This window comes from Thermobia domestica, chromosome 17 (genome assembly GCF_964235325.1).
Source record: "Thermobia domestica chromosome 17, izTheDome1.hap1.1, whole genome shotgun sequence".
In the NCBI taxonomy this organism is placed as follows: domain Eukaryota; kingdom Metazoa; phylum Arthropoda; class Insecta; order Zygentoma; family Lepismatidae; genus Thermobia; species Thermobia domestica.
The window spans coordinates 178,446,046-178,458,974 of record NC_137470.1 but is presented as its reverse complement, the minus strand read 5'-3'; the positions used below and the strand labels follow the sequence as shown (position 1 = coordinate 178,458,974).

At 35.1% G+C, this 12,929-nt stretch overlaps 1 protein-coding gene across 1 annotated transcript in view; it reads left to right on the top strand.

The window, feature by feature from the left end:
- LOC145674517 (uncharacterized) overlaps window positions 1-12,929 on the top strand; it is a 48,094-nt gene that overhangs the window by 29,578 nt on the left and 5,587 nt on the right. Inside the window, exon 2 of the mRNA XM_081744672.1 lies at window positions 4,148-4,209. Within this exon, the coding sequence (XP_081600798.1) occupies window positions 4,148-4,209 (62 nt within the window). The remainder of the gene's footprint in view (window positions 1-4,147; window positions 4,210-12,929) is intronic.

Here is a 12,929-nt window from a genome sequence, read left to right as displayed (position 1 = left end):
ATTCGTAGTTTTTGCGGTCGCTGAGATCAATGGTGAAACTCCGATCGCACTAACTTCCAAATTTAACCCGTTTGGCTGCGGGCCGGGTGTCACCGTGAGATAACGAGACATGTAAAAATAATACAATATGACCGATATTAGTGCCAAATTCATAGTTTTCGCGGTCGCTGAGGTCAATTGTGACACTTTCATTAGCGATGATAACTTCAAATTCCGATAACAATGTATGTTGGCCAGGGGTCATTTGCGAGAGGGGGTTACCGAGACATGTAAAAATAATCGAAAATGACCGATATTAGTGTTAAATCCATAGTCTTCGCGGTCTCTAAGATGAATAGTGATAATCTCACAGGCGTTGACTTCCAAATACAGCCCCCATCGGCTGGTGGTCATAAGCGTTTTTTTTTTTTTTTTTAATTTGAACCAGTGGGTCTTAGGGGGCATTTACCGGGATATGTAAGGTAGTAGAAAGAGACCGATATATTTTGCTTTTCGTTGTTCAGTTTGTTTATTTTATCTGATCCATGCGAAGAATGGGTATTTCAGCTAGTATAACATATGGCTGACGTATGTTACATACACATACGTATGTAATATACGGACGACTGTTAGATGACAGATATCCTGCTGCGGCATGGTGTCACATCTAAGCGTGAAAATGACAGCTCCTATGCAGCATATGGATAACGTATTCTCCGTACTGATTTCTGTAGTAAACATAAGGATTCTGTATATTTGTACGATATATCGCTGTCCGGAAAACGCATTTTTCTCAGTGTGTTTATTAATCAAGTTCACGGTTTCTCAGTGGCCGAGGTCTCATTTCTGCTCCGAGTAGTCCCTGGTTCGATATTAGGCGATGTGAGTTTGCAGTGGACAAAACACGGGCGTCATTTAGTAAGTGTAGCGGCAATTGCTCCCTGAGTATGAGAAACACACACTTTTAAAAAATAAATTGTACACTAATATACTGATATACAAGGTAAAACTCTTTTATCGGTGAAGAGCATTGTCTCCCGCTGAAGAAAATAAATGAAATGATTTTTTTTTCAGTTTAGTGTCCCATGCTTATACTAAGGGAGACGGATTATTAAGCCAAGTGAATAATGATGGAAGAATTGGTGGAATGATAATGTGTGAGGAAACGGGAGTACCCCAAGAAAGCCCACGAACACGATGTTGTCCGCCACAAACTTACTTGGCCGGAGATCGAACCAGAGGTAAACACTCTACCACTAAGCCAATATGCCCCCTTGATAAATTATAAAAATGCATAATGTTCATTTCTGAATAAGAAAAATAACGCTGGTTTTTACTCATCCATATATATATATATATATATATATATATATATATATATTACTTCGGGAATGTAAAGTGAAGGAACACTGGCTTCAACTGTTTACCTCGTGGCACCATTGTAAATATCAAGTGCGTAGACTTCCAATACCACAACAATAAACTTTCACTGAAAAAAAAAAGTGTAACTCCTTGTGTGAGGAATCTTACATGTGATAGGTACACATGACCAAACCAATAATGTTTTACTGAGTGGGAGCGCTAGTTTCATCTGATTTAAGAATGATAAAATGATTCAGAATGACAGAAGGAATTTCATACGCATGTCAAACTTTGCAATGTTAAAAAAGAATACATAAACCAAGGAATCAGGACTTTAATATTACTTTATTCTTTATATATGCAGAACGAATCTTTAAAAAAAAAACATAAAACGTAGCCTAAATTCATTCTAATAAGGTTTCTGATCACATGTACAGTACACGTTGCGTTTTATAGTATTCATACTTTCCCAGCAATTTCACAAATCCTGCGCCTCATATCTAAATGTAAACACTAACACAAAGAGACTGGATTCTAACAATGTCCACGCATGTTTAAGAGGTGAAAGTTGAAGCACAGGCTTTAATCGCACAGGATCGCCTTTCTATTTACACCCACGGCTTGCGAATCATCATGCAGCTTTCTTTAGTTAAGTGACCACGCTAACCTCGACATCATGAAAAAAAGAAAAAAAGAAAGAAAGACAAGAAAAGAAAAATACGATACGTTTAATATGTGAATTTATTTTTTGTTTGGTCTTGTAATTTTCTTCTCGCTTGTGAGAGCGACAGTTGTCAAATTCACGTTGACTTAAAAATTGAACGAAATAGTTTATCATGGCATGTCACATGCAACAACAGACTTAATAGTATCATCTGATCTCATGAAAATTCTACTTGGTTACTTAATATATTTTTTTTTTCAATTATCAGACACTGTTCAAACACTTTCCGTCATTATCCTACCTACTCGTTTATTGGCTACCGCTTGCCTCTTAGCTGCACATAGTCCAGGGTTATATTCCCGCGCTGTTGAAGAAGGACGTTAAACTTCATATAAAATGAAATCTTCAAGTTTAACGTCCCACGTTATGCCCTTGAGGCTAAAGGAGACGGATGAATAAAGTAAGTGAATGATGATGGAAGAATTGGTGGAATGATAATGATGAAGGAAACGGGAGTACCCTAGAAAATCCACGGAAACGGCGTTGTTCACCACAAATTTACTTACGAGGGGATCGAACCATGAACCCCACCCACCAGAAGTAAGTGGTCTACCAGTGAGAAACCCTGATCCCCTACGTTAATCTTCATTAAATAAACAAGAAAATTCTTATTCCTTACCATTATAATCACGAGCTTTGCTATCTACCTACCTAAGATCCCGGTTTATAGTATCCACACACTTTCTTCTTACTATAAAAGTATGTACATTCATGTCCAAAATTATTGTCGCATGTCTATAGATATGCTGTTGTAGAAATATAATTTGATAAGGAATTCGCCCGGTATTTCTTGTAATGTTAGTATGTGTATAATGGGCAAAGACATGTATGTGGCAAATTTTATGTCAAAAGTGCAGTACATAAAAACAATAAAATGAAAATAAAACTTTCTTGTCCATTTAGCAGCATTTTGTTTTACTCATTCCAATTTTCGTATTTATAATTCTTTTCCTATGAAATTTACCACAAATATACATTTTCCAATTATACACATAGTATCAATATTAAAAGCACCCTGCAAAATCATTGTCAAATTATATTCTTACAAGAAGACAGTTATAGATATGCGACAATCATTTTGGACATGAGTGTACGTTCCACAAGATAGATATTCCTGATTATATGTTCCGCGTACACATTTGTGATTTGTCTTAATCATTGTAACGTTATGAAACGTTAGGCCTTAATACACCACCATGTAGTGTTCAAGTATCAACATATTTATAAGTACGGGTTGTTTGGTAGATATGCAACCCTTTCTACTTTACTCTTAATTTGGTTGTTGGTCCCTCAGGGTACATTCAGGTGGTAGATATGCAATCATTTCTACTTTAGTGTTAGCCCTTAACTCGTGTGGTGGGTATCTGCTACGCAACTGGTGTGGTACGGCTCAAAATAACCCAAACATTTTTTTTTAAAGATAAACATACTAAATATAAAAGACGAACAATGTGAAAACATTTTTTAATGTTTATTTGCACCTTTCGCGCAATTTGTGTGTATTTATTCAATAGTAAATTACAATACAAATTTTAGGAAAATATACTAACCAGTACCCTAATGAAACATATACATGCAAAGTCTTACTCGTTAGAGCGATCTGACACGTACCACGCTAGTTAAGGGTTAATTTGGTTGTTAACTCTTTAGAATACAACTTGTAGAAAAAATATTTTCAATGTATCTCAACAAAATCTACAAGTATTTACGAGTACGTTATAAATTATATTGAAAAACTATGAAAAACTATGGGATATTATAGATAAATAATGTGCGATATACTCCTATCTTTTTCTGCTTTTCAAAACCAAAGCTCACTATCTCTTAATTGAAATAGCTCCCCAATCGACTCATTATATTAACCAATAACGTAAATTTTTTGTCCCTTTCGGAAGTTGAAGTCGAATTATCAAATGATTGAATTTTGTTTTGTTGAGAACAAGAGCGACAAATTAACATCACAGCATTTGTAATTTTAGTCCAAAAATTTTGAAGTAACATTATTCATAAAGTTAGCGAATGACTATAAAAACTTTTTTAAAAATGTATAATATTAACTAAAATTTTTATTATTTTTTGTAGGTCACCCTCGTGGTGTTGCTGGTAGCGTTGTCTTTATCCGAAGGAGGATATCCTGACCACGGGTAAGTCCAAAACATAATATATCCTATAGCATTTCAAATGGTATTCTTAGCACCAACTAGAATAAAAGCTAAATATGTAATAACTAAAAATTCCCGATTAGAATATACTTCTATCATATATGTACACACGTATATATATTTAAATTCTTTATTATATTTAGTCAGTGTCACTTGCCGAGGGTCAGCATGAAAATAGGAGTCTCCACGAGCAGAATTATTAGTACTACTTGTAGAAAAAAATGTCTTAGAAGCCCCAGCACACTGGCCAGTCCAAAGGACCTATATATGGCACCGTACTTAGGTTTGTTCCGTAGTATTCTAGTGGCAGTAGTGAAATGAAATGAAATCTCTAAGTTTTACGTCCCACGCTTGATGATACTAGACTAAAGGAGAAGGTGATGAGAAATGAATGAAACGATGGAATGAAGAATGGGTGGAAACGTGAGAACCCTGAGAGAACCCATGCACAGGGTGCTTGCCCACCACAAAGCTCACTTGGCACGATAGGATCGAACCAGGGACCCCACGCACCAGGAGCAAACGCTCAACCACTGAGCTACCACGCTCACGCAGGTCTGTTTTGATTCCTGTAAAGTCCTCTAGGGGAAGTTTCTAAATTCTTATTGACCAATTCATTGCAGTTAGCTAATTTGTTTAGAATTAAATATCTTGTGTTAATATTAATGTAATTTGAGATATGAATCTTCCTTCAGTTCAACATAGGATCCAAAATACATATTTTCCCACCTCAACTCGAAGTTGGTTTCCGGGCAGCAAATATGTAAACGCTATTATTTAAAGTTGTAATGTATAACTAGCTGAGCCTACGCTGTCTATACTGCGCATCATTCACATATGAGCATGAATCTCCTTGTCATTCCTCACATCTGTATATATCCCTTTACAGACACAAGTGAAAAACATCTTGATAAAAATTGGCAAGTGGTATCATATAGAGGAGATTTTTTTTTCTATTATTTTTTCAATATCTTGCACAGTTTACAAGATTGAGCTTACTTCTGGTTGCAGTTTCTAATTTATGTATTATCAGTGTTTTCTTTCTTCTTGCATGCAGTATGTAACAAGCAAATAAATTGCACACACAATTTATTATAATGTCAGTGATATATGGTGTTCAAGCAAAACACTAAAAACAATAAAGATTCACCATAGCCTAGAAAAATTGTTATCCTTCATTTTTCATTATCGTTTTGCCATGAAGCAAATGCTTGAGAGATATACAACCCACATAATACAATTAAATTGTGTTAGGATGTATGACTCATAGGATAAGACGCTTTACTTTTTTAAAATTTTAACACTTTCAGTGTACCCCTACAAATGTAATAAAAGAATAACGGCCATGTTTTTAAATATTCAATTAGAACTGGACAATCTACGCATAATTTGGAATCGACCAGCGAAAACGGCACGTTTCTAGCACTTGTGGCTTTCAAGATCTCACTAGGAATGTACTTGAACCTGAACCCACAAAAAATGGGTGTGATATATATATATTTCAGTGTGATATATAAAGGTTCGCTCAAAGTAAGATCAAAACCGGTTACAAAAATTGGGGAGGCCTCATGCATTCCACTTGGGGGCAGAACTTTCCTCATTTTTATTAAAAGGTTTAAGCGTGTCTATAAAGTCTGTTGCAATTCCAAAAAATCTGAAACGGTGAGACAGATATGAAAACATTAAAATATGTCTCTCATCATTTCAAAAGTACAAAGTATCAAAGTAAAATAAATTGTCCCAGGTTCCCTCGCAGGGTCCCAGACGGGGTCCAACTCAAAATGTTGAAATGTGACAGGATTTTTCAACTTGAGTGTCGTATGAAAGCTGATGTTAAGTGAAAGATGAAACAAATCTCGACACTTGATGATAAGCCTGTACAAAATGGCTGTGGGTCAAAATGTCAACACAAGCGTGTTGAAACATTCTAGTTTTTTCTTCTTTTTTTAACACGTCTCATCGTTTCAGATTAATAGGAGTGAGCATAGACTTTTCAATGACGCTTGTGTTAACATTTTGATCCACCGCCATTTTGCGCAGGCTTATCATCAAGAGTCGAGTTCACCTTTCACTTAACATCAGCATTCATATGACACTCAACTTGAAAACCCCTGTCACATTTCAACATTTTGAGTTTGATCCCGTCTGGGACCCTGGGAGGGACCCTGAAACATTTTTTTTTTACTTTGAAACATTATACTTTTGAAGTAATGACATATCAGTGCTTTGTTTTTACACCTACCCCACCGTTTTAGATTCATAAAATTGGCCATAGATTTTGCAATGAAGATTGTGTTGATATTTTGACTCACCGCTATTTTGCACAGGGTTATCGTAGAGAGTCGAGACTTGATTTATCTTTTTTCATTTAACACCAACTTTCATACGATATGCAAGTTGACCCCCTTTTCCATTTACAAATTTTGAGTTGGACCCCATCTAGGACCCTGCTAGGGACCCTGGGACAATTCATTTTACTTTGATACTTTGTTCTTTTGAAATGACGAGAGACATGTTTTAATGTTTTCATATCTGTCTCATCGTTTCAGAGTTTTTGCGGCAGCAACAGACTTTATAGACACGCTTAAACATTTTAATAAAAATGAGTAAAGCACTGCCCCCCAAGTGAAATGTATGAGACCTCCCCAATTTTGATCCGGTAACCGGTTTTGATCTTACTTTAACCCAAGCTTTCAGAAAATATATACATGACCCCTACTTAGTGGATTCAGGTTCAAGTACATCCGGGTCAGTATCAAAACGATTGGAGACAAAAAATATAAACTTTTCTTTGGAGACAAACATAAACCTAGCATTTTAATATATAAATTAGCTTACAATAATAATAATTTGTGTACCATGGTAGTTACTCTATCATTATTGGCAAGCCATTAGCCTCAAACTAGGAAAATTCTAGCTTCTACCACAGTTCTCCGCTATTTTTTTTTCTTGATCTAGGAATTTTCTGTTTCAATACTCTCAATCGATGCTGACGTCTCCATCAAACCTCAATCAATGCTATTCATCAATTGTAGCCCCCCCCCCCCTCTTGTCTTCTGCCGTTATCTTCTAACACCTGTCTTAGGATACTTTTCCTTGAACGAAATGCCAACCAGTTTCTCTCCCTCCTTAGAACTACATACAATATTGTCCTTTCGTTCCTCACTATTCCTAACCTCTTGTCAATCTACAAGGGAGATTCATAAAATAATGCCTCCAAGGTGATACCTTTAATTGTATTTGACAAATAGAACCGATAAGGGTATTAGTGGAAAGCTTGTAATGTCAGCTGCAAGTGGTGGCATCATTTTTCAACACACTTACGCCAACGCGAAACAAGTTCTTCATGCTGTCTTCGAAGAATCATGGTGGCTGTGGTGACACCATAGCCGAACTGCTGCTTCCTTCTCCGTGTCACAACTGTAACGTTGGCCTTTAAGTTCATCCTTAATTTTAGGGAAGAGCCAAAAATCGCAGTTCGTAAGATCCAGACTATAGCCAGGACGAGATAGAACGTCAACAGGACTTTGTCAGCAGATGGGACTTTTTTTATATATTTTTTATTTTTTTTTTATTTTTTCATTTTTATTTTTTTATTTTATTTTATTTTTTATTTTTTTGTGGAGGGGAGAGAATGTGTGGCGGTACTCTGATAGACTGACGCTTCATCTCCGGGCTGTAATGGTGTATCCACGACTCTTCGCAGCCGATGAATGTAAGTGGGTGCACTATATTCCGCAGTCAGAAATTCAATGACAGCCCGCTGTTTCAACCGGACATCACTGGATGTCATGGATTGCTCCATTACTCTAGAACGAGAATAGATAGGAAGGTGAAACAAGTGACATTCTATAGCTTAAGCATCAGTACATTAACGATAAACAGCTCCGAATGTTTGCAGGGTTTGGAGGCTTTGTTTAGTTACTTTTATCAATTCTTCTTTACACCCCTTTTCTGAGGCTTTTTACCATAATTTGAGAACAAGAATTTTAGGAAACATCCAAAAAATGCATCAAAAGATTGCGATCTTGGCCAATAATTAGTTTTTGGATCAGGGCCCACAAAAGTTAGTAACGGCTCCTAAATCGAGTTTTCTTCTTTTTTTACGGAATAAGCACTTCATACTGTGTAAATTGTTAGGGGTAAGTGATAGTTCGGTTTTGGCTACACTATATGTAGTTCTCCACATATAAGGCGTACAAGAAAATGTTTGATTGAGTGAAATATATTGAATTTTTTGGAACAGGGGCCACAAATTTTTTAAACGGTCCGTAAATCCAATTTTCATATTTTCTTACGGAATAAGCACACTATACTGAGTAAATTATTAGTTTTGATTTGACTACACTACATGTAGTTCTCAAAATAAGGGGCGTACAAGTAACTGATTGCATGATATATATTGATTTTTTGGATCATGTGCCTCACAATTTTTGAACGGTCCCTATTTCGAGTTTTCCTTTTTTTTTTTTTTACCGAATAAGCACATCATACTGAGTAAATTAATTTTGATTTGGCTACACTATATGTAGTTATCAAAATGTGGGGCGTACAATAAGATGTTTGATTCTATGAAACAATTGAATTTCGTGAATCTGGGGCCACAAAACTTCTGAACGGTTTCTAAATCGAGTTATTTTTTTTTTTTTTTTGGCGGAATAAACACACCATACTGAGTAAATTCTTAGTTTTGTTTTGACTACACTACATATAGTTTTCAAACTAAGGGGCGTACAACAAAATTTTTAATTGAATGAAATAAATTCAATTTTTTGGATCAGGGGCCACAAAATTTTTGAACGGTCCCTAAATCGAGCTTTCGTATTTTATACCGAATAAACACATCATACTGAGTAAATTGTTAGTTTTGGTTTGACTACACTATATGTAGTTCTCGAGATATAAGGCGTACAAGAAAATTTTTGCCTGAAATATATTGGATCTTTTGATCCAAAAACAGAGAGAATACTATCTTTTCATAGTTATCCTTGTATTAAATCGGACATTATTAATTCATACTACTGCATTTAGTTTAGTAAATGTAAATTAGTATTCTTCACTAATTAATAATAACACAAGCTAAGACATAGTTGTTAACAAATTATACTTTTACCCAACAATTGAGAAAGAGGAAAAAAGAATAAGATTTATAACAAGCTGAAAACTAAATTACCTGAATCATAGAAGAAAAATGAAACCTAAAATGAGTCTCTCATTAAACAAACAAACAAACAAACAAACAAGAAAGCTTTTAAGTAAGGTTTCCTGTTCTTCAAATAATGCAACGATATAATCTTCACACTTCACTTTACAGAAACATCATAATTTTCTCTGCTCCCGTAAGTGGATTTTGAAACCATTATTGCAAGATCATGCACAATGCATAATTCTGCATTGTAATTTCCATAATGCATAAATTCTGTATGACGCAACCTAAGTAGGTTGTCAGAAGTTATTTTAAAGCGTTTAAATCTTTTTCTAACCAAAATTGTAGTGTGTTGTTAAACATTTTAAAATGTATTTTGTGTAAGAACATACCTAAGTACAGTTACCAGGAGAACTAAGTATAAACATTTTCAACTTTTTGTCTACATCTAGAGGCACGGTTAAGGGTTTTCACTACAGCGAAATTAAACTACAGCTAATTTTAGAGTTTTCCTATGGTATCTTCAAAACAAATAAAAATATTCGAAAACCAAAAACGTAGTGAACTAAACAATACGATTTTGCATATGATATCTTTACCACAATTCTCCTATCTGGTTTTGGTATGCCACTATTTACAGAAGCCTCAAAAAATGCTAAATCTGTCTACAGTTGCAAATCGAAAGCAGATAGATGAGTTGTGATAACGGTATCACATGCAAAATCGTATTGTCTAGTTCACTGCCTTTCTGCTTTTCGGATATTTTTAATTGTTTTGAAGATATTACAGAAAAACTCTAAAATTAGCGGTAGTTTAATTTCGCTGTAGTGAAGACCCTTAATACCTTGTTAGTCCCAAAACCTGCCAAAGGGCAGAATACATAATAATAAGAATATAATACGGTGATTCAGGGATAGATCGCTTACTTGTGGTGCATGGAATCCCTGTTATCGTGGACAACATTTTGTTCATGGGTTTTCTCGGGGTTCTCCCGCTTCCTCCCACTTTCTCATTCTACCAATTCTTTCATCATCATTCACTTGCCTTAATCATCCGTCTTCCTTATCAATGGTCCTTTAATCTAAAAGGCATAATCGTGGGACGTTAAACTGAAATATTTCATTCCATTTCATTGTCAACTTTCGAATAAATTTAGCAATTATGTAACAATTATTAACATTACGTTTCTCTCTACGTTGAAGAAAACCGAATTACAATTTGTCGAATCCTTCCAAAGTTACTGACCAAGGGGGGGGGATATATATATAATCAGAATTACCAATATCAGTGTCGAATTCATACTTTTCGAGGTCACTGAGATGAACAATGACACTTCCGATGCCGTGGCCCGCAACATGGGGAGGAGAGGAAATATATAAAAATCATCGAAAATGACTAATATCAAGGAGCGCTTTATCGGAAACCACAATTGCTAGAAACATGCTGTTTTTGCTGGTCGATTCCAAATATTGTGTGGATTGTTCAGTTCTAATTCAATATTTAAAAAAAAAAAACATGCCCGTTATTTCTTTATTATATTTTTAGGGGTACACTGTAACTGTTGATTTTTTTAAATAAAGCATCATATCCTGTGAGTTATACATTCCAACACAACAGAGTTGCTTACCTGTGTTGTAAATCTCTCAGGCTTTTGTTTCATGGCCAAATGACAAGAATAAATGAAGGATAACCATTTCTCCAGGCTTAGATGAATCTTTATTTTTTTGGAGTGTTAAGCCCAATGAACGCCATATATGACTGACATTATAATTAATTGTGTATGTAATGTATTTGCTTATCACATACTTCATACAAAAAGAAAGAAAACACTGATCATACCTGAGTTAGAATTTCCAACCGAAAGTAGGCTCAAATCTTGCGAACGGTGTGAGATATTGAAAAAGAAATAATCAAAAAAAATCCCGTTTATGGCACCTCTTGACGATTTTTTTTTTTAAATCAAGACGTCTTTCACTTATGTCTGTAAAGGGACATGTGTGGATGTTATGAGGAACGACAAGGAGATACACGCTCATATGTGAATTAATCGCCGTATACAGGGAGCAGGTTCAGTTTTTTTTTTTTTTTTTTTAACGTACGATAATTTTAAGACTAAAATTGGTAAATTTGCTCTCTGGTGTGGAATGTCTTAAACACACCTAAAGGAGCGTAGATACCGAGGATGTTACATGCTTGGTAGACACTGACATATTCGGAAGTTTCCAGTAGTGTTTGTAGTTTGGGGGAAATTTCTCTGATCTAGGAAAATGACGTGGGTACATTTAGCAAAATGGGAAAAATGGATTTTTTCAATAATCCATGAAAATCCAGGGAAATTCTCTCAATTACTCATTGACCAATATAAATGCTTATTTTTTTCTTTGTTCTTCAGAAATAAACTAATATTATAGTAATAATGTGTGTCTGTTGAAAGTAGCATAATTTGCACCGATTTTTGGCTGGATGTATTTCTAGACCCTAGTAGCAGAGACAACTTGCGAACCGCTTGCTGTAAGCTTGCATTGAAAGTTGGCAAACTTGCATATTTCTTGAATGGAAAGCTGCAAGCATGCCGCAAGTTGGATTCCAGTAACGAAATTACATGGAGGCATCCTTGCACTCAGTGTTCCATTCAAGCTTGACGCAAGCTTTTTACGCTGGCAGTAAGTCAATAGCCAATAAACGGCCAGTGATGATATGAAGCTCTGCGAAGTATCTAAAATAACGCTTGCAAGTATAACAAAAGGCAGATTGTATGAAAGTAAGCATTGAAAGGACAAACGTAGAAATCCAAAGGAAAAGCATGCGCCAACTGGTCAAAACTTTCTTGCTACTTGCGTTTTTTTTTTTTTTTTTTTTTTTTTTTTGTAAAAAAGTGAAGAAAAAAGTACAAAATAAGAGCAAAAAACAAATAGGTTGACACTTCTTTTAATATAGCTAAATTAATCGTATCACACAATTTGTGTTATAGGAATTGGGCACTCAACAAACTAGGGAAAATTTGATAAGAAATTGGGAAATTTTGTGTCGGGGAGGGAAATTTTCTTAAGGAAGCCTACGACCATTGTTTCCCTGTCAATGAGATCTGACATAACGCATAATTCCTTAACACATAAATTTTACGAGCATAGATATTACACAATATCAATTTCCAATCTGGTGGTAATTGGATTTGACAGATTATGCATTATTCTTCCATTGTTAACGTGGAATACAACCTTAAATCATAAGCTTAACTTTTGATTATGTGCAAATATAATCGAATTGCTCTTCAAATGGCTGTATAATGGTGATAAAAAGTTTTTAATACCGATTGTTCTGAGATTTATACAATGCTACTTTACTACTTACGAGCACGTGCTACTACGTGATTAGAATTCATTAAAGTCTATTAATTAACTGCAACAATTCTATCAAGATCAGGTCTATTATGTTCAGAACGTCCTTTATAAACGGTATTTCTGGAAATAACAGGACAAGCGCTTATTTGTTATTTGATTCTAAAAACCAAACTGAAATTTAGTGAAATTAAAAAAAAAAAATGTTGAAAAAAATA